Source organism: Tamandua tetradactyla, chromosome 3 (genome assembly GCF_023851605.1).
Source record: "Tamandua tetradactyla isolate mTamTet1 chromosome 3, mTamTet1.pri, whole genome shotgun sequence".
NCBI lineage: Eukaryota > Metazoa > Chordata > Mammalia > Pilosa > Myrmecophagidae > Tamandua > Tamandua tetradactyla.
The window spans coordinates 13,464,289-13,486,032 of NC_135329.1; the positions used below are offsets into that span (position 1 = coordinate 13,464,289).

General features: G+C 45.1%; 1 protein-coding gene across 1 annotated transcript in view; it reads right to left on the bottom strand.

Moving 5' to 3' along the window:
- The window catches only part of ALK (ALK receptor tyrosine kinase), a 219,793-nt gene that overhangs the window by 135,521 nt on the left and 62,528 nt on the right, over positions 1-21,744 (bottom strand). The window contains exon 3 of the mRNA XM_077151697.1: positions 958-1,089. Coding sequence (XP_077007812.1) covers positions 958-1,089 — 132 coding nt within the window. The remainder of the gene's footprint in view (positions 1-957; positions 1,090-21,744) is intronic.

The window sequence follows — 21,744 nt, forward strand, 5'->3', positions numbered from 1 at the left end:
ATGAGGTTCTGATACTTGCTACAAGGTGGGTGAACCTTGGAAACATTATGCTAAGGGAAAGAAGTCCGTCACCAAAGACCACATGTTGTATGATTCCATTTATATGAAATATCCAAAATAGATAACTCTATAAAGAAAGTAGATTAGTGTTTGCTATGGGATGGGTTGTGGGTGTTGGAGGGAAATGGGGAATGACTGCTAATGGGTGTGGTATTTCTTTTGGCGGTGATAAAAATGTTCTAACATTAGATTTTGTTGATGGTTGTACAACCCTGTGAATATACTAAAAAACACTGAACTATACACTTTAAAAGGGTGACTTGTATAGTATGAGAACTGCATTTCAATAGAGCTGTTAATAAAACTTAGTGATGTTATGACAGATGTACATATTGAGTTGGGGGTAGCAGGTCTGAAGGAAGAAGAACCAACTTTACTTGTTGGGGGTGGTCAGAGAAGGCAGACAAGAAGAACTGACTATTGAAGTGAGTCCTAACGGGGTAGATGTGACTTGAAGAGGGAAAGGATATTTCGGGCAATGGAGGCCTCATGAGCAAAGCCACAAAGGCCTGAGAAAGCAGAGAAATGGGTATGGCTGGAGCTGGGATGCGTGAAGACTGAGGAATTGGTGGGGGCAGGGTTGTGTGAAAGGCTTGAAAGTGGGTGAAGTCTGGGCATAGAGGCCTTCTCATGTCATGTTACAGAGTTGGGGTTATCCTGCACATGAAGCAGTTGAGAGAATAACCTGTATTTCACTTACATAGCCATGGACCATGGAGGAGTGTGCTATTTCTAGATCACGAAACTAGGCCATGTGGCTTTTGGAAGTTGCTACCTGAGAGGAGATACAACTGACACTGGAGGTCAAGAGGTTGTCCAAGCTCACAGGAGAGACAGGTGGGCATGGGCTGGGGTGGAGGCAACCCCCCCCCCCCCCCCCCGCCACCATCTACTCACTGCATAGCTGGCCCTCGTCTTCTCCCTGGGTGCAGTCCTGGTGGAAATCACAGGCCTGGCCGAGCTGGAGGACCGTCCCATTCCAGCAAGTGAAGGAACTTTGCAAGGCCATCTTGGAGCCCACGGATGTTCCTAGAGAACAGAGAGAGACACACACCCCTGGTCAGTGTGGGCGGCCTGGGCATGGCTTTCCATGGGAAGGTTCAGGGAGAGTATCATTCTCCATGGTCCTTCACATCCCAAAGCCTGGCGGAGATATCCCATCTCAATCTGACCACATTTCTGGGCCCACACCAGGAGGCTGAGTGGAAGTCAGAGCCCTTAACACTCACCCTCACCCTCTTTCCAGCATTGGGGAATAGCAGAGTGGCAGGAGGGGTGATCCACCTTCACTGAACACTCTGGAGTTCTCACGCCCATGGCTTCAGCATGCCGGGTGGACTCCCCTCTAGGTGGGGTCTCATCTGCACTCAGGCAGCTCTACCCTCAAGGTAGAATTTAGGGGTCCCAAGGGGCATACCAGGTTCATTGTATCACCCATGTTCTGGACCCCAGATTCCACCACTGGAGTGATTGTTGAAAGGATTCTATGAACATGCAGACCTTACTGCTGTGGAAGGTAGAGAGTTCCATGGTAAAGCCGAGGCCCTGGATCCTGGACCTGGCTCCCCCATGACTGGCCGTGCGATGCCAACCACACCCCTTCCCCTGCTGCCCCCCCTCCCAAGACTCTTTTCTGTAAAGGGAGGGGTTTTGACTATATCTCTAAGGCCCATTCCAATTCTGAAATTCTCAAATCACATTATCCAATGGGGGAAGGGAGATGGGGCAATTTGGCACACTTCATGTGGAACCTATTAGCAGTAATTAGTTTCTTGCATCAAGAACAAGTGTTATGATAATTAATTCACCCATGACACTTGTGTCGCTACAGACCCCAGAGAGCCACCCTGCAGGAAGAAAGGGCTGACCTGGCCTACCCTACTGAATGGGTGACCATGTGTGGGGACCCCCTAGTGAGGGCCAGGCTGTGGCTTCTGACCACATCTTCTGCCACCCAACTCTTGGCTGGTGCAGGATGGGGGGCATCTGGCTCCAGCGGAGAAGTGCAGGCAGGGCCCACCTGGGTCACTAACCCCACCACCCAAAGAATGCTGCCTTGCAGTCTGCCTTCTTTCCTAGCTCCATCCCTGTGGAGCTAGTGCCTCATCAGCCTCCCCACTTCCGACCCACCCACTCCATGTTCAGCTGGGTGGTGGAGAGGAAGAACCAGGAGTCCCACTTGGCCTCTCTGAGCCTCACAGAAGGGGAGGGCTGCTCCAATCCTGGCTGTAGAATCAGACTCCCCAAGTTGGGACCAGACCCCCCTATCCTGACTGTGATGTGGGGCTCTCCAGGCTAGAACTTTCATGTCTAAAATTCCAGACTTTTCTGATTCATGGAACCATTTCTAATAGCTCTGAAATCAAAATCAAGTCCAGACTGCTTTTTCTGAGAACTCCTCTGCTACTTTAGGACAGAGGTTCTAGTGAGAAGATAGGCAAGTCCATTTCTTAAGTGGGGAAATTGAGGTTAGAGAAGTTAAGTGACTTGTCAAAGGTTGCACAGCTGATAATGGGATCCAGACCCAGTCTGTCCGATTGCAGTGTGGCACTCTTGGTCTCATGGAAGGCAAACACTTGAGGTGGCCTTATGCTCGCTCCTCCTGGCTAGTACAGATAAGACTCGAGTTTGCAGATGAGCACAGAGGGACATGTGGGGTCATCAGCCAGTCTTAAGTTCGCTGTAAATTCTGGGCTTGGGAAACACAGGCTCAGCTGTGGGGGAATCTGACAGAGATTATTAACCTTTTCTTCTAGGTCTTCCATGATCTGGGCCCTGGGGCACTTTCTGGCCTTGCCTCCCTTAGCCTTTCCCCACCAACACTGGCCACATGATGAGCTCACCCCAGCTCACCCAGGTCCAGCTCAAGACACCACCTGTGATGAATGTCACTCCGTCCTCCCCACTCTTAGTGCTCCACTGGTATTGGGCGTTGGCTCTGGGCAGGCTGGCTCAAGAACATGGGTTTATTTTCCCATTTGCTCCATCAGGCCGTGTGAGCCTTGACAAGTTCCCCAGCCCCAGCCAGGGCTGACCCCTCGGAGGGTCCACACACAGAGAGCGGACTAAGTTACCATCCCCACCAGACTCTCACTGAAGTCATCACCAAGTCAGTGATTCCTTGGCCAGCTGAAACCCAGGGGTGCTTTGGATCAACTTCTTCGTTCTTTCACTTGTTTTGTTTTTTAGTTCTTTCACTTGTTTTTGTGGCCAGATCTTCGTGGTTCCCTGCCTAGTAGTCATTTTCCACTCCCTTCTTCCACACAGAGGGAAAAAAAATGCCACCCCCGCCTGCCCCTGTGTCTCCAAACAGCCTAAAACAACACTCAACCCAAGCCCATTATAGATTCGAGTGCGGAGAAATGAACAAAACAGGCCCCCCCCCCCCCCCGCCCCGTTCCAGTTCCAGACACTCTCAGAACAAACACACGGGGTCAAAATATAAAGAGAATGACAAAAAAGGGACACTCTGCTCATTTTGAAAGGTCAAATGTCACAATCATTCTCTAGCTTTAACTCTGGGCTTCAATTCTCCACGGGCAGGCATGTCCTCTTGGAAGCTGGGCGGTTACATGCTTCGCCCAGCTGTCCTCCCCCTGCTTCTCCCAGCAGGCTGCTCCTGCACCGTGTGAAGGGGCTGCCTTCCCCGGGCAGAGCGGGAGGAAACGCAGCCTCCGTGAAGAACCAACCGTGGAGGTGCTGCCAGGGGTGGCCGTGGACCTGATCCGGGGACCAAAGGCGTGGGGACGGTGCACACAGCACCAGGGACGGGAGCTGCCTCCGTGCTGAGCCTTAGTGCACCAGGACAGGGTGGCACCACGAGCTCGACTTAAGGTGGGGAAGCAGGGAGAGCAGAGGTGCTGGGGAGGCAGAGGCCCTCCAGCCGGGGACCACCCCTGTGGTCAGCTCAGCCCTGGAACCTTCCCTCACGGTGGCCTCTCTTCCCTGTCCTTCTTTCAGGGCAGAGGAATCCAGGATAATAAGAAATTTTTTCCTTTGCATTCACAGCATGATATTTAGTCTTCAAAACAGGTTTCTAAAAATGCTTTATCAAATGGGATCATTAAATGCAGTTAGGAACACCTTATCGTTGTTCCCAGACCTAGCAAAGAAAACAGAAGCAAAAGCAGAACCTGTAGCATCCTTCCCCATCCGTGGAATAAATGTAAGGTTTGCAGTGTTTGATTCATACCCTGAGAGCACATCTCGTTCCCCTGATTGTGCTTCTTCCTGAGCACATGTGTGTTCCACACACCAATTGTCGTTCCCCAAATACGTCTCACAGTTTCCTTTATTTTCCTTCCTTCTAAAAATGTATGCCTATATTTGAAAGTTTGAAACCAGAGTAAAAAGAAACAAAAATAACATTCAGAATCCCACTATGCAGAGGTCACAATTTTTAACATCTTTGTATACTTCTCTCTTGTTTTTCCCCCATGCTCTCAAAATGTGTATGCATATAAGAATTTGCATCCCGCCTTCAAATAATTAAGGTCATAGTAGAAGCTTTTCCAAGAGCTTAAAAAATTCCCCATAAGAATGCTTTCTAATGGCTACAATACTGTATCTCTGCCATCAATTATTTAAACATTTTCTTAAAGCTTTAAGGCCATGTATAATACTACTTTGAAGACCGTCTTTGAGCAACCTTTGCCTGCATTTCAAATTGTTTTCATAGGATAGATTCCCAGAAGTAGAACTGTTGCATCAAAGGCTAAAAACATTTTAAAGGCTCTTAATGCATATTGCCAAATCGCGTTTAGAAGTTAATCCAATTTACACTCTCACCAGCTGTGTTCATACATGCACCCTCCTCTTACCACATCCTAGCCCTGAGGATTATCATATATATATTTTTAACTGAAGGTATCTCCCTGCTGTTTTATTTTCTATTTCTTTGCTAGTTAGTGATGCTGAATATTTTTTCCCACATCCCTCCTCCCCCCCTTTTTTACTATGGCTTTTAGGGGATTGCCTACTTACTTTTGCCAATTTATCTGTTGGGTTCTTCATGCTTCCATATTGAACTGAATAAGATAATCAATAAGGATGTCGGATTAATTTTCTAGGGCTGCTATAACAAATTACCACAAGCTGGGTGGCTTACAACAACAGAAATGTATTATCCCACAGTCCCGGAGGCTGGATGCCCAACACCAAGGTGCTGGCGGGGCCATGCTCCCTCGGAAGGTCCAGGGAAGAAGCCTTTCTGGCATCTGCCGGCTTCTGGTGGTGACCAACAGTCCCTGGCACTCCCTGGCTGATGGCTGCCTCACCCCTCCTCTGCCTCCATCTTCACATCGGCTCCTTCCTCGTGTGTATTTCCTCCTTATAAGGACACCACTCGCTGGATTTAGGGCTGGGTATGACCTCGTCGTAACTGGATTATGTGTGCAAAGGTCCCATTCACAGGCACTGGAGGTTAGAATGGCAGCATATCTTTTTGGGGGATACAATTTAACCCACTACAGATATGAAACTTTACTATTTTTTTTTTAATTTTTTTTTATTAATCAAAAAAAAGAAAAGAAATTAACACAACATTTAGAAATCATTCCATTCTACAAATGCACTCAGTAATTCTTAGTATCATCACATAGATGTATGATCATCATTTCTTAGTACATTTGCATCGATTTAGGAAAAGAACTAGCAAAACAGCAGAAAAAGATACAGAATATTAATATAGAGAAGAGAATTATAATAATAATACTAATAAAAATATATATATAAAAAAGGAAAAAGAAAAAAACAAAAACAAAAGATACAAACAAACAAACAAACAAACAAAAAACTATATTTCAGGTGCAGCTTCATTCAGTGTTCCAACATAGTTACATTACACTTAGGTATTATTGTGCTGTCCATTTTTGAGTTTTTGTATCTAGTCCTGTTGCACAGTCTGTATCCCTTCAGCTCCAATTACCCATTATCTTACCCTGTTTCTAACTCCTGCTGGTCTCTGTTACCAGTGATATATTCCAAGCTGATTCTCGAATGTCGGTTCACATCAGTGGGACCATACAGTATTTGTCCTTTAGTTTTTGGCTAGACTCACTCAGCTTAATGTTCTCTAGGTCCATCCATGTTATTACATGCTTCATAAGTTTAGTCTGTCTTAAAGCTGCATAATATTCCATCGTAGGTATACGCCACAGTTTGTTTAGCCACTCGTCTGTTGATGGACATTTTGGCTGTTTCCATCTCTTTGCAATTGCAGATAATGCTGTTATAAACACTGGTGTGCAAATGTCCGTCTGTGTTTTTGCCCTTAAGTCCTTTGAGTAGATACCTAGCAGTGGTATTGCTGGGTCGTAATCCATTCTGCCAGTCTATGTCTTTTGATTGGGAAATTCAGCCCATTACCTTTTAGTGTTATTACTGTTTGGATAATATTTTCCTCCACCATTTTGGCTTTTGTATTATATATATCATATCTGATTTTCCTTCTTTCTACACTTTACTCCATACCTCTCTCTTCTGTCTTTTCGTATCTGACTCTAGTGCTCCCTTTAGTATTTCTTGCAGAGCTGGTCTCTTGGTCACAAATTCTCTCAGTGACTTTTTGTCTATAAATGTTTTAATTTCTCCTTCATTTTTGAAGGACAATTTTGCTGGATATAGAAGTCTTGGTTGGCAGTTTTTCTCTTTTAGAAATTTAAATATATCATCCCACTGTCTTCTAGCTTCCATGGTTTCTGCTGAGAAATCTACACATAGTCTTATTGGGTTTCCCTTGTATGTGACATTGTTTTTCTCTTGCTGCTTTCAAGATCCTCTCTTTCTCTTTGACCTCTGACATTCTAACTAGTAAGTGTCTTGGAGAACGCCTATTTGGGTCTATTCTCTTTGGGGTGCGCTGCACTTCTTGGATCTGTAAATTTAGGCCTTTCATAAGAGTTGGGAAATTTTCAGTGATAATTTCTTCCATTAGTTTTTCTCCTCCTTTTCCCTTCTCTTCTCCTTCTGGGACACCCACAACACGTATATTTGTGCGCTTCATATTGTCATTCAGTTCCCTGATCCCCTGCTCAAGTTTTTCCATTCTTTTCCCTATAGTTTCTGTTTCTTTTTGGAATTCAGATGTTCTATCCTCCAGTTCACTAATTGTAGCTTCTGTCTCTTTAGATCTACCATTGTAGGTATCCATTGTTTTTTCCATTTTTTCTTCTTTGTCCTTCACTCCCATAAGTTCTGCGATTTGTTTTTTCAGATTTTTTATTTCTTCTTTTTGTTCAGCCCATGTCTTCTTCATGTCTTCCCTCAATTTATTGATTTGGTTTTTGAAGAGTTTTTCCATTTCTGTTCGTATATTCAGCATTAGTTGTCTCAGCTCCTGTATTTCATTTGAAGTATTGGATTGTTCCTTTGACTGGGCCATATCTTCAATTTTCCGAGCGTCATCCATTATTTTCTGCTGGTGTCTGGGCATTTGATCAGATTTCCCTGGGTGTGGGACCCGGCTGGTTGAAAGGTTTTTCTGTGAAATCTCTGGGCTCTGTTTTTCTTTTCCTGCCCAGTAGGTGGCGCTCGTGGCGCTTGTCTGTCTGCGGGTCCCACCATTAAAAGATGCTGTGGCTCCTTTAACTTGCCAATCCGAATCTCGCAGTCGGCCCGGGAAACCGCGTGTGGAGGGGGGGTTGCCGGCCACCGTGGCTTGGGGGAGTGCCGGTCCAAATTGCCCAGCTGGCCCGAGACGCCAAGCGTGGCGGGAGGGCCCCACTATCCAACGTTCCCAGTCAGAACAGGGAGCCACGTGCGTGGAGGGGACCCCAGTCGCCAGCCGCCCTGGCCGGGAAAACGCGCGCCCCTCGGGTATCTCACCTCAGTGGATTCTCCCTGTCCATTCAGCTGTTCCAGAATGGGGTACGCTGTCTTTTTGGTCTCTGTCGTGGCTCCGGGAGCTGTTTCGTATTGTTTCTGTTTCTTTAGTTGCTGTTCTGGAGGAGGAACTAAGACCCGCGCATCTTACTAAGCCGCCATCTTCTCCGGAAGTCGAAACTTTACTATTTTATGTTTTCCTATTTTTTGTATATTCGATGCGTATTTTCAAACTGTTTATACTGTATCTTGATGTAGAGGAGTTTTGAATATGTATGTATTCCAAACCTATCCACATTTTCCTTGGTGATGCCTTGTTTTCCTTTCACACTGAGAGAGCTCTCGCCACCGGGGAGGGGAAAGCAATGTGCGGTCACCCTTTAGTCTTTGCTCGGTGCCCCTCTGGTCTGGGAACACCTTCCACAATGTTCTCATCCTTCAGCTTTGGGGCTCAGGATCTGTATCTCCCCATCTCACCTGTGACATTTTCATGGGCTCTCCCTTTCTCCCCGTCCATGAATTGCCCTTTCATTTGGGCCTCTCTGGCATATTTCTTTTCCTTATATTTAAAATGGCAAACATTCTGCCCTATGCTATTTTTAGGTGTTTCTATACTTGTTTGCCTCATCAGACTTTTAAGTGATTTGAAGGGAGTTATCAAGTTTTATTCTCATGACTCAACAACATATCTTGTACATAGAATTCCCTTCTAATATTCCCCACCCCCATGAGATATTTTGGAATTTACCTGATCCTGTGGAATAGCTGTGAAAGTTATTATTTTGCCCATTTTATAATTGAGGATATGAAAAGCTGAGTGGATCCAGGGCTCGCTGAGGGATTGGTGGAAATTTACATTTCTTGACACCTTGTTCTCTATTCTTCATACAGGTTCTGCCTGTGGGGGTCACACAGATGAAGGGAGACCTCAGGAGTGGTGATGGTAGGTACAGGAGGGCAGGCAGTTGGTCTCCTGCTGTTCACCTGCAAACCCCAACAAAGGTCCTGCTGGTCCGGAAGTGGGATGGCAGCGCTGCTTTCACACCCTGGACTCCCCAGGCAGTAACCCCAGGACCTAAAGCAGAGCAGCATTCCAAAGAAACCCTCCCCATCAGCCCTGCTGCTACCTACTCCTCCCCATCTCCTTCCCCTGGGAGACTTCCGGTCTCCCTGGCACAGGCTCCTCTATTGTACAGGAAACTTTATGCTTATGAGAGATACAAGTAGATGGATGCCTGTTACTCTGACCCCCACCACCAGCCCAAACTCAAAACTAATGAGGTGCAAACAAAAACAACCGCTCTGTCTTCTCAATGTCTTTTTTTATGGGGCCCATAAATTCCAAAGGGGAAAGCACCTTTGGTGAATGGCTTTAATCAAGGGCCTGAGTTTTCTGAAGAGCATTGTCTCTGTGGCTGTGACACAATGGCTCTGCCTCACAGAGTAGGGCCACCTGAGGCCCTGGAAGGTCACAGGCCACATCCAGGGCCCCAAGCCAGTGGCAGGGCCTTGGCCATGAAGAGCCAGTCCAAGGGCCCAGGGGACACTTCCTGATGCTTTTTGTCCATGGGTGCCTATGATTCCTGGTAACACAATCAAAACCCACAGATATCCAAACCACAGAAAGATAATACCCAGGTCACTATGGGGGCGTGTTGGCACTTCTTTTTTAGTAAGGGTTTTCTCTAGGGGAATTTACTCATTAGCCTTGGAAACAACTGTTTTTCTCTGACCAACAAGGTAAGACACTCGGCCTAGTAAATTATCATCATCCCTTACCTTTGTGTGGCATTCTAATATATTTCAACATGCATCCTAACCCTTCCATGTTTGAACCTCATACAAAATTGGCAGCTTAGGTACTATTATTCCTACTGATTAATCAGAAGACTATGGATTCAAGAGACTAAAAAATGCACAGAGAAATGCTTCTTAAACAGTAAGGCACTACAAAATGCAGCCAGTTACTTTCTTGGTGGTTTACCTAAGGTAACCAGAGTAAACCACAAATGAAAGCCAGTAAATTCAGATGATCCCAAATGGAGTTTCTCTCCCATGACTCAGGTTAGATTATCCTCCAGCACAGAAGTTCTCAACTTTTACTGCCCATAGGGGCCACAGGGGGAGTTAGAAATACGGTTGATGTTCAGGCCCCACCTGGACCAATGAAATCAATCTCTGTGGAGGTAGGGCCCTTGGCGTTGGTGGTTTTCAAAGATCCCCACGTGTGGAAAGCCTCTTTCTTGGAGGGCTGGAGGACCCGCCACTGAACACCTGTGTATCGCTACCAAACCATGGATGGCTACCAGTGGTTTGGGTACGAAAGCACTGTACTGGGAATCAAGAGAGCTGGTTCAAGTCTTAGTCCTGCCATCAGCCCTCTGGCACTGTGATTGGGTCATCTTCTTCTGTATTCTGTGTATTCTGGTGGGTCCTTTACCTCCCTGACCTCTACTGCTCCCTGGTACAGTGAGGGTATTGGCCTCGAATCCAATGTCTAAAGCCCCTTCCATCTTGATGTCTCATGATTCTCATAAGGCTGATTTGATATAGACAGTGCCATTTTTATTAATGAGGACTATTGTTAAGGATGCTCCCCTGAAGCATTCTGCCCTCCTATGCATCTTTAGCAAACAGTTCATCCAGCTTACTTCCCTCGGTCATCTCACATTGGCATTTCCCATCTCAGCCATCCATCATTTGTATCCTGGAATATCTCTTCTGAAACAGCATGCTGCATTTGTTTGCCCATCTATCTCCTCTCCAGATGGAGTAGAAATTAGTAAGATTTGCAGTAGAGGCACATGTGGCCCAGGTCAAGTTATGTGAATCGCTGCTCTCCACCACAGGTGACTTCCTGGGTGCACTTGCTGCCAGCGATCCCTCTTCCCTCATTGTGCATTCAAGACAGAAACCCTCACCTACGCCCCTTCTTCAGTCGCATCTTGGAGATCTGATGCTACAAAATCAACACAGTTCTTCTAACTCAGATTTATCTTTTAAATAAATGTCAAAATTTAAGGTTATTAATTAATTTTTAATTAAGGCGATTTATGTGGCATTAAAAAGGCAAATTCATATCAGCTTTCTGGCCATCTCCCACCTGCTTGCTCTTGCCTAAACAATGACGCTTGTTAAAGGGAGAAAAACTGAGCCTTGCTTCATTGCGAAGTGGTTCTTCTCTTAAATCAAAGGGAAGGGGCCTGGCTTCTAGGGCAGGTAGAGATTGAGTGATGGGGCTGGAACTGGAGTCCAGAGACTGGGCCAAACTCCCACTTTGTGGGAGGAACCTTAATGTTTCCTAGGACTAGAGAATCAAGGGTAAATAATTCCAGAGACATGAAAATGGATGTAGGCAATAATACACCCAGATAACAGCCACAGGAGTCTTGCTGATGTTAATGGGGGTGTCGGAGACCTGGGAACTGTGTGGATTAGGACTGGCAGAGACTAGTTCTGCTGAGGGCTTTGGGCTTTATAAATTGTAGTTTGGAAAACCTCATTAAAGAGTTGGCATCTTGGTTTCCTACTCAAAATGTAAATTGGCGAGGAGATAGCCTAGCCATGGATGGCTACCAGTGGTTTGGGTAAGAAATCACTGTACTGGGAATCAAGAGAGCTGGTTCAAGTCCTAGCCCTGCCACCAGCCCTCTGGGACCATGATTGGTTCACCTTTCTCTGTGGGCCTCAGTTTCCATGTCTGAGTGTGATACCCTAGGTTTTCTTCTGTTCTAGCTGTGCAGACCCTCTAAAGTCATTATTTACATTTACAATGGACTTAGGGTACTGCAGTCATGATGTGTCTATACACCTCCACGTCAGAATCATGCAGGAGCTTGGTGATTATGCTGGCTCCTGGGCCCTGCCACAGACCTGTGGGGTTATAATACCTAGGAGTGGGGCCCTGGAACCCAGCATGTTCCACAAGGTCCCCAGGTGACAGCTGGGTACACCAAAGTCTGAGAACCTCTGGTAAGATAAATGGATCTTCAGTTCCTTCTCCCTTGGAGGAACCCTAAACCCTCCAGCACCACCCACCCATCCTCTGACCATGATTCTCAGAAACCCAGGGTTCTCAGAGTTCCTTTCACAGCCAGATTCCATTTCTGTTATTACTCCAGTGGCCCAAGACATCATGTTGTTCAGTTTGGGTTGATGAGATCCCTAATGTGTAAGGGAAATAATGATACATTTCAGCCCCCCTCTTCCACTAGCCAGCAGTGTGAACTCTGACCCAGTTCAAAGGGCTTTTGTCTTGTCTTTTGGGCATGCTATTTAATTTAAAGGGCTTGTGTGAAGGTCAAATGAAATCACTTGTGCATAAAACAAAATGTTGTTTTCTAACCATGAGCTGAAACCATACCAAATACTTTGGGAGTCTTAGGAGGTAGGTGGAAAGATATCAAGGAGGTAGATGGATGGCGCAAATCTTGGGGACATATAGAAACTTTGGCCATACCTCATATCACACGGTGGAGGTGAGTATCTGTAGGGCCAGAACACCTTCAGCAAAATAATAATGGAAACAAACCCAATAGGAATTTGTAACACCAATTGTATCTATTAAAAATAATAATTGCTATGATGACTTTTTTTGATTATTTGTCTCTGGAGACACCTCACCAACCAGGGTTAACTTCCCAAACCTGGCTTTTTTATCTCCTAAATCCAAATATAAACCTTTGCTGGCTTCCACAGAATTCAGCCCAAAACAAAGCTTTGCGAGCCTGGCAGAATTCACTTTCCAGCTTCACCATGTCCCTCTGAGTCTTTAGCTAAACACAAGGATTTGCAGTTCCTTGAACATGCCTCAATCATGACAGCCTTCGTGGCTGGAATCACCTTCTCCATCTGAATGATTCCTTCTAGCTCAGATGTCTCTTTCTCCAATTGCCTGTTCTTCCTTAAAGAAAGACATGCATCTCCCTCTGGGGTGCTTGGTAATCGCTACATACCTTTAACTGTGCACTTACCTCATTCTATTGGATGTCTGCAGTGTTATCTTCTCCCAGTTAATTCTAAATTCTTTGAGGCAGGGGGTCTGTCTTATTTATTTTATTTCCTGGAGACTGCCTGGCATACAGTGAATGCTGATGAATGTGTGTTGAAGGATTGCAAAATAGATCAACAAGTTTAAGTAGAAGGATGTCATGAGGTGGAATTTCCTTGCATTCTGAAAATTGCTAATTCCCTTGGGTTATACCATACAAATTCCACCCACCTTAAAATTTTTTGCCTAGTAATAAACTCCTGCTCTCTTTGAAAAAAAAATTTTTTTTTTACCCCATCCAATTCAATTTTTGGTTTAGTGAACAACTATTTTTAGAGCTTCTAATATGAGTCTGCCCTTGGGATGAGAATAGTAAACATATAGTAACCTGGTCCCTCTAGTTTGAGAGGTAGGTCCCAGGAGCCTTCTCTGAGGAGGTGACAGTGGAGCTGATACTGAGGCTAGGAGAGGTGACCACGTAAAAAGGCTAGGGAGGAGTAGGAACTGCAAAGGCCAAGATGGGAAAAGACATTCATGATCAAGAAACATAGTAAAGACCAATGTGGAACTAGAGGGTCACAGAGGGCCATGAGTATTGTAAGGCTTGTCTGGGGAGGAAGGCAGGGGCCCACTCCAGCAGGACCTTGCAAGATATGGGAAGGGGTACAGATTTTATTTAAGCAATTGGGACAAGGGGCTGAACATTTTGATTTAGTCTTTCAAAAGGTCATTCTGAATGATGTTGGGGCAATGGTTTGGCGAGGACAGTAGAAGTGGGAAAGCCAGTTCATAGGCTGCTGTTGTAACTGACCAAGCAAGAGGTGGTGGTAGCTTGGATAGAGCTGATGACCATGGAGATGAGGAGAGGTGAGCAGGTCTGAGTTATCTGTTGGAGGTGAACCTGATAGGTCAGGCTGATGGCTTGGAGGTGAGGGTGAGAGACAGGGTGAAATCAAGGATGACACTAGGAGAAAACCAAGGCTGCCAGCTGACAGATATCACTGAGAGTTTGTTTCAAAAGCCCAGTGCCTCTGACAAAGTCTGTCTCAATGTAAATTCACTAAGAACTACAAAGAGTCCTCTAGACCCCCAGTTGAAAAGCACAATGTGCTTCATTTTCATGGTTGAGCTCTCTGAAGAAATTAAAAATTTTCTTATTCCTTTGTAGCCTAAACAGTCCCTTTATTTTGTCGCGTGGTCCTTTTTCCAAGGTTCCCCAATTTGACATTTATATTCATTGCTTTGCTGGGAAAAAAACCCACCAACAATTTTATTTTTAATATTACAAATGACCTCCATGCACATTTTACCATTAATCTTCCTGAAAAGCATTGACATTTAACCATTCTGCATCACAGCGCCCCATAAAATATGGCATTCTCTCCTCTTGTTTGTTCAGTAAACAATGAGCAGTTCCAATTTTACCTTGAAGAATTAATACTAATCACAAACAAATTACAGCTACAACTGAGACCACTGCAGGGATCAGGCTTTAAATTATGCAGAGTAGAAGGCAGCCCAGAACTGGAGAATAAAGGCGAGTTGGGGGAGCTTGTGGATCATTCATACTGGACGAATAAAGGGGGGACTGTGAGTGTGATGAGTGGCCTCATGAGGGACATCCACTTAGAGCCTGGTGGTCTGGCTCTCTTGAAGATCAGTGGGAGGTCCTCTATGTCCTTTCCATCCTTGGTAGCCAAGGTGGAAGGAAGGGCTGCTTGGTGAAGGCACAAGACAGTCATTGGGTGCTGATACAGGTATCAGTTGTGCTAATAGGACACTATGGCCCTTGCCATATACTGAGTGCTGTACTAAGGGCTTTCCGTGCTTCATATAATTTAGACCTTACAGCAACTGTGTGAAGTAGTTATTACCATCCCCTCTTCACTGAGAAGAAAATTGAGCTCCAAAGATTTGTAAAAACATTCCCAAGATCACAGAGAATTGGCAGAACCTGGATTTCACATGTCTGCCTGACTCTGAAGCCCATGGTCTTTATCAGTATGGTGGACCCACCAGAGTGGAGGAGGCCATTCAGAAGACCCAGGCATGAGTGAGAGGGAGATGCATGGCCTGCCAGCCAGTGGAGCACCAAAGAGAGCACCTGCAACAGGCTGGAGACAGGGAGACGGCAAGAAGGACGGTGGGCTCAGGGCACCATAGAGAGAACCCAGAGGGGTGGAGAATGAGGCCAGTTGGGATCTGGGGTAGGATGCCAGTCCCACAAAGTGCAGGCAAGAATGTTTTCAGAGGAACAAAGTGCCAGGTAGGTACAAAGACAGGGTCCAGTCCATGCCCAGGAAAGTAAGACAAGTCTTAATATCAGAACCTGTAGCTTGTCCCTCTAGGTTAGGCAAAAGCCCCATCTCTCTCAGATGCTGGCTGAGGTCAAAGGAGAGAATCAGGGAAAGGTGCTGTAAACCACTGAGTGCTAGCAAATGATAAAAACTCTATTTTTATATTAACCACTTGACATTCAAATAGGTTCTCACCAAACTCCTAAGAGACTCACTCCTGCACATTTTCATCTTTACTCAAATCTTGCTTTCTTAGGAAGGCTTTCCCTGGTGACCTTAATTAAAATCACTCTCCTGAAACTCATATCAAAATACAGCCACTTCATATCTCCCTTCTCTGCTGTATTTTTTTCTACATGCTATATATAATTAGGTACTATATACTTCCCTTATTAATTAATTATTGTTGTAAAATACATATAACATGAAATTTACCACTATAACATTTATACAGCCATAATATTGTACAACCAATCTCCACTCTCTAGTTCCAGAACATTTTCATCACCCCAAAAGGAAACCCTATACCCATTAAGCAGTCACTCCCCATTCTCCTCTCCCCACAGCCCTTGACAACCATTAATCTATTTTCTGTCTCTATGAGTTGACTATTCTGACGTTTCATATAAATGGCATTGTACAATATATGATTGCTTTTTGTGCCTGGTTTCTTTCATTCAGCAGATTGTTTCCAAGTTTCATCCATGTTGACGCAGGTATCAGCACACCATTTTTTTTCCTGGTTGTATGATGTTCCATGTATGGACATACCATAATCTGTTTAACCATTCATATGTTGATGGATGTTTGGGTTGTTATTGTCTTTTGGCTATTATGAATAATGCTGCTATGAGCATTAGTATACAAGTTTTTCTTTCAACACCTGCTTTTGGGTATATCCCCAGGAGTAGAATTGTTGCGTCATATGGTAATTCTATGTTTAATTTATTGAGGAGTGTTCTAGTTTGCTAGCTGCCGGAATGCAACACACCAGAGATGGATTGGCTTTTAATAAAAGGGGATTTATTTTGTTAGTTCTTCAGAGGAAATGCAGCTAACTTTCCAGTGAGGTTCTTTCTTATGTGGAAGGCACAGGATGGTCTCTGCTGGCCTTCTCTCCAAGCCCCTGGGTTCCAACAACTTTCCCCAGGGTGACTTCTTTCTGCATCTCCAAAGGCCTGGGCTGAGCTGCGAGTGCTGAGATGAGGAATGCCGAGCTGCTTAAATTGTGCTATGTTGCAATCTCTCATTTAAGCACCAGCCAATTAAGTCAAATGTCACTCATTGCAGCAGACATGCCTCCTAGCTGACTGCAGATGTAATTAGCAACTGATGAGGTTCAGGTACCATTGGCTTATGTCCGCAGCAACAAAACTAGGTATGGTCACCTGGCCAAGTTGACAACTGAATCTAACTAACACATGTCCACCCCTTGTCAACTTGGCAACTTCAAGCATCACCTTAAACAGGTGCAAAAAATTCTCTTCTTGCTGGATCTGTGAATCTCAAAACAAGTTGTCTAGTGTCAAGATGCAAAGGGGGGGGGGTGGGCCACAATGGCTCAGCAGCAAGAATGCTTGCCTGCCATGCCAGAGGACCCAGGTTCGATTCCTGGTGCTTGCCCATGTAAAAAAATAAAAAATAATAAAAATATTTTTAAAAAAAAGATGCAAAGGAGGATATTCACAGGATATAGGTTTTCATTTCCATAGGGAAAAATTGGAAGAACACAGATGTAAAACGTGCAGGGCAAACACTACTGGATTTCAAAGCCTGAAAGTCATTCATTCTCTGGCTTTAGAAAGTGGCAGTCCCACCCCCTCTGAAGGCCTATGCAGTGGCCCGCCTCCTTCCAAATCAACATCGGGGAACATCGAGGAGACCACCTCTTGGCTCCACTCTCTCCAGGCATCAGGGTCACCCCTGGGCTCTCTGCCATTTCTGGGGCACATGCTCAACCCCTCCACGTGGTGGCAGCCAGGCTCTCCCAGTCCCCCAAGGAGCATGCTCTACTGTCTCCAAGGCGTGAGGCTGCACAGCTCTTCCACTGCAACAAGATGGGAGGCTCATCCTCACCCTTCAGGGAAAACTCACCCTCTCCATGTACATGGGTTGGTCCACTCTCCTGGCCGAGGTTTCTTGGCTTCAGACCCAAGCTTCCATGGTCCTCACTCTGCAAACTCCAGTCTCTCCCTTTTGTGTCCTCCTTTGTCAACATTGGCAGTGGTTCCATTTGCACCAACAGTCTCTTCAAATACTCCAGGACTTCCTCATCAATCTCTTCATAGTTCCTCCAAAGGCTTCCCCTTAGCCATCCAAAACACCGTTCCAACAGATCTGGTATTTGCAAACTGCAGCAGCACCCCACTTCTGGTACCAAATCTGTTCTAGTTTGCTAGCTGCCGGAATGCAACACACCAAAGATGGATTGGCTTTTAATAAATGGGGATTTATTTTGTTAGTTCTTCAGAGGAAAGGCAGCTAACTTTCCACTGAGGTTCTTTCTTACGTGGAAGGCACAGGATGATCTCTGCTGGCCTTCTCTCCAGGCCCCTGGGTTCCAACAACTTTCCCTGGGGTGACTTCTTTCTGCATCTCCAAAGGCCTGGGCTGAGCTGCGAGTGCTGAGATGAGGAATGCCGAGCTGCTTAGGCTGTGCTATGTTGGGCTCTCTCATTTAAGCACCAGCCATTTAAGTCAAATGTCACTCATTGCAGCAGACACGCCTCCTAGCTGACTGCAGATGTAATTAGCAACAGATGAGGTTCATGTACCATTGGCTTATGTCCGCAGCAACAAAACTAGGTATGCTCATCTGGCCAAGTTGACAACTGAATCTAACTAATACAAGGAGCATCTTATCAAGTTTGTTGATAGTCTTCTTTTTTCACTAGCATTAGGAGCCAGAGACTTTGTTCTTTGTTTTCACTACTGAATCCCAGTGCCCGGAAGCAGGACTGGCATATAGTGGGATCTCAAGAAATGTTTGTTGAAAGAATAAGTAAATACATCCTCTTTAGTGAATAATTCTTTGGGTAAATGGAGTCAGAAACAGGATTTATATTTTATTTGCAACATAGAATTGGAGCTTCAGAGTAAAAGCATTTCACTCAACAGACTTACACCTCGCTCTACCCCCCAGGGCCACGTGTGTTCAAAGCTGTGATTTATACATCTAGAAAGTAAGTCATGGAGGAGGCCGATTGTAGTGATTGTGGCCTTCTATGCTTCTAAAACCCTCACTCCAGTGCAAATTCCATTCAGGATTGCAGCTGTGTGCTCAGACCCCCGGCTGTGCACTCACTGCAGGGGCTCATGAAGCTGCAGCAGGCCCAGGTCTCTGGAGCCCCTCTGCACAAGGGGGAGAGATGGGATGGCCGAGCCACAGAAAGATCTGAGAGGCTGGGAGACTGTCAGAAAGTCACAAACCAAGCGGGAGTCTGGGACCAGGGCCGAAGAGAGCAGTGTGCAGTGGGTGGGGCATCCTTCCAGCCAGGGTCAGGAGGGAGCAGGGATTCCGTGGAGGAAATGTAAAGAGCATCAGTGGTATTCCATCTGATCGGCATGGTTCAGGCAAAAACCAAAAAAAATCATCAAAGGGGGTAGAGTCTCCCATGCAATGACTGGGTCACTGGATCTAGATCTGGTCCAGAGTCTCCCAGCATTTTTTAGTTTTTAGCTTTTTTCTTGAGACCTTTGTATTAGGGCCCAGCCTTCTCAGACCACAAGATTGGGAGAGATCCAGTGAAGAAGGAAAGCTTGGATGGCAGGGAGGGAGGCTGAATACTGCTACTTCAATGGCAGTGAATAATAGCCAATGAGAACCTGCTTTGTAGGAGGAAATTTGCTTAATACTTTTCCTGTATTATCTTCCACTGGATTCCTGAAATGGATATAACTGAAATACACAAGAAGATGAGTGATTATGTTGGCCTTGAAGTATCACACCTGACAGTAGCCCGTGAGGAGTTCAGATGCTTCCTTTTTTTCTTAAAACCTCCCCCTTTCATTGGTCCTCCAGTGGGTACACTGGTGTGTGAAGCAGCAGCCACAGCCAGCGCACTCTCCGGCGTGGGAGCAGGGAGGCCTCAGGTCTCCCCTAAAACTGCCACGTCCTGGCTGAGGGAGTATCTCGGACAAGGCGTTGGCCCTCTCCGGCCTCTGCTCACCTGTGAAGTGAAGGGGTTTGGACCTCCCCTGTGAGTCAAGGTCTTAGCCAATGACAAGGAACAGAGGAGAAGAGTTCCCAGATGCCTCGTAATGGCGATCCTTGTGGATGGCAATTTGGAGATTCTCTGGGGAGACCCACAGCTCAACCCCCTGCTCTCACTGTTATTTGCGCGCCACCCAGAGGGCTGCCTCATGCCCACAGGTCCCCAGGACCCAGGCTCCATTTCCACTTTTAAGACTATTTCTGGACCACCCAGGGGTTTTCTGCCAGGCACTAATATTCTCGAAAGTAAAGTGCTGCTGAATAGAGTTTAAATGACATTTAGAGAAAATAGGTGAGAAAGCAGAGAAGAGGTGAAGGGACAAGTCTATGAGAATGCCTGCAGGTCTTGGGCAGACCCACGGAGCTACAGAGGCGCCAGACACACTGTCCTTTCTGCCAGTCCAGGACTGGTCTAGATAGGAAAGCAGTTCTGCCAGGGAACCCTGGGCTTCACCCAGAAATCTGATTGGGTAGTATGAAGATGACCCATTTTAAATGGGTCTAAGGGAGTCTTAATTGGCTGGCTGCCCCAAGCCTCAGCTTGTCTTTGTAATTTGCTGAGTGTGTGCCAGAGGCTGAGGTGAGGATTGGTTCTGGAGACAGATGGACCAAATTAGGATCACAGCTCTACCACCTGGAAGCTTGGTCTTGAGCAATTTCCTCCAATGCTTTGAGCTTCAGCATCAGTCTTGCAGGGCTGTTTCAAGATTTAGAGAAACTCCAAATAAGGCACAGTGCTCAGCCCATAGTAGGTGTTCAGTTAAAGGTGGATGAGGGATAAAACATGATGCACATCTTAGAATACTGGGGGCAAATATACATTCAAATAATAATATGTTAAGTGCTAAAATAGCTATGTATTATGGTGGCTTTAAAATGCATCGGGTAATTGTTGTTGGATTAAATTTTACATGGGTTTTAAGAAGACTCTATGGCTGGAGAACTCTACGGGCATCATTATGAGCGTATTACGTCTCAGAGAGGAAATGGAGGTGAGAACCTGAGTCAGAACAGCCGACCACAAGTCAGAACAGCTGAAAGTCAGGGGACATCCGTCACCACTGCGTAGGTTTTCCTTGGATTTTCTTATAAAGTCTTTTTGACTGGTGGCAAATAATCTTTCTTCAGTGAGAATAAATAAGCTCAAGTTTTTGAAGATAAAAGATGAAAAACTATTTCTGCATTGTTCCAAAAAGGATTCAAGGTGGATTGCAATCACATATAATATCAACATACAAATAGATTAATCAGAGTGATCGAAAGGTAGTATTTTGGCACAAATGTGCCATATGATTTCTACACAATAATTAAAATTTGGCTAGCATGCATTTCTATGCTTCCTAACAGCCAACACAAAAAGAGAAACAGGATCAATTATAAGATTCAAAGTGTTCATAGGTTAAAGGCTATCTACTTAGGAAAATGAATATTTGTCCTGACGTTGAGTGCTGAGAGAAATTGCTTTTGTGGGGTCTCATAACTGCCACAGTTGGCAATATCTTCACTTGTGTCTGGTAGTGCTATCTTTGAAGCACATAAGTTAACCCAGGGGTAGTTAAAAATCAGCTGTTCAAATTTAACAAAGATTTAAAAATAATAATATTAGCAAGGATGTAGTGAGTGAGTAGTGAGTTTACATACTGCTAGTAAGGATGCAAAAGGATAGAACTTTTCTAGAAAACAATTTGGTAATATGTTTTAAGAACCTTCCACATTTTGTTTAGATCTTGGATCCAGTTAGTTCCACTTTCTTGAGGAAATAGAGATTTAGACAGATATTTAGACCCAAATATACTCACAGCAGGTTATAATACCATAACAGTACAAATACAAAGAAACAAAAAGTCCATGAGAGAGGAATGGCAATACAAGCTGGCACGCCTACAATATAGAAAGAGATGCTTTTGAGGAAATTTTACCAACATGAGAAAATTTTCCTGATAAATTAAGTTGAGCAGATGTGTGTGTGTGTGTGGATAACTAACACTTGTATCTACAACTGTTGGGACAGTATGGTAAACCCCATTTATATACACAGAAAGAAAAACGATAAGGAAATATATCCAATTATTAAGCAAAGTTAACTTGGGCTGGAGAATTGTGAATGCTCTGAGTTTTCTTTTTTATACCTTTCTTAATTTATTTGATATATAATGGACATCTATGTCTTTTATAATCAGAAAAAAGGAGGTAAAGTCATTTCAAAAGAAGCATGGGCTAGTCAGTCCTTCCTTGAAGATGCTCACATTCTAAGGACACCAGTTAGCACCCCAGAACTTCCCCCTACCACACCATGCACATGCACTTCCACTTCCCAGCCCATTATTTCCTTAGATTCTTGCAATAGCTCCGGGAGGTAGATG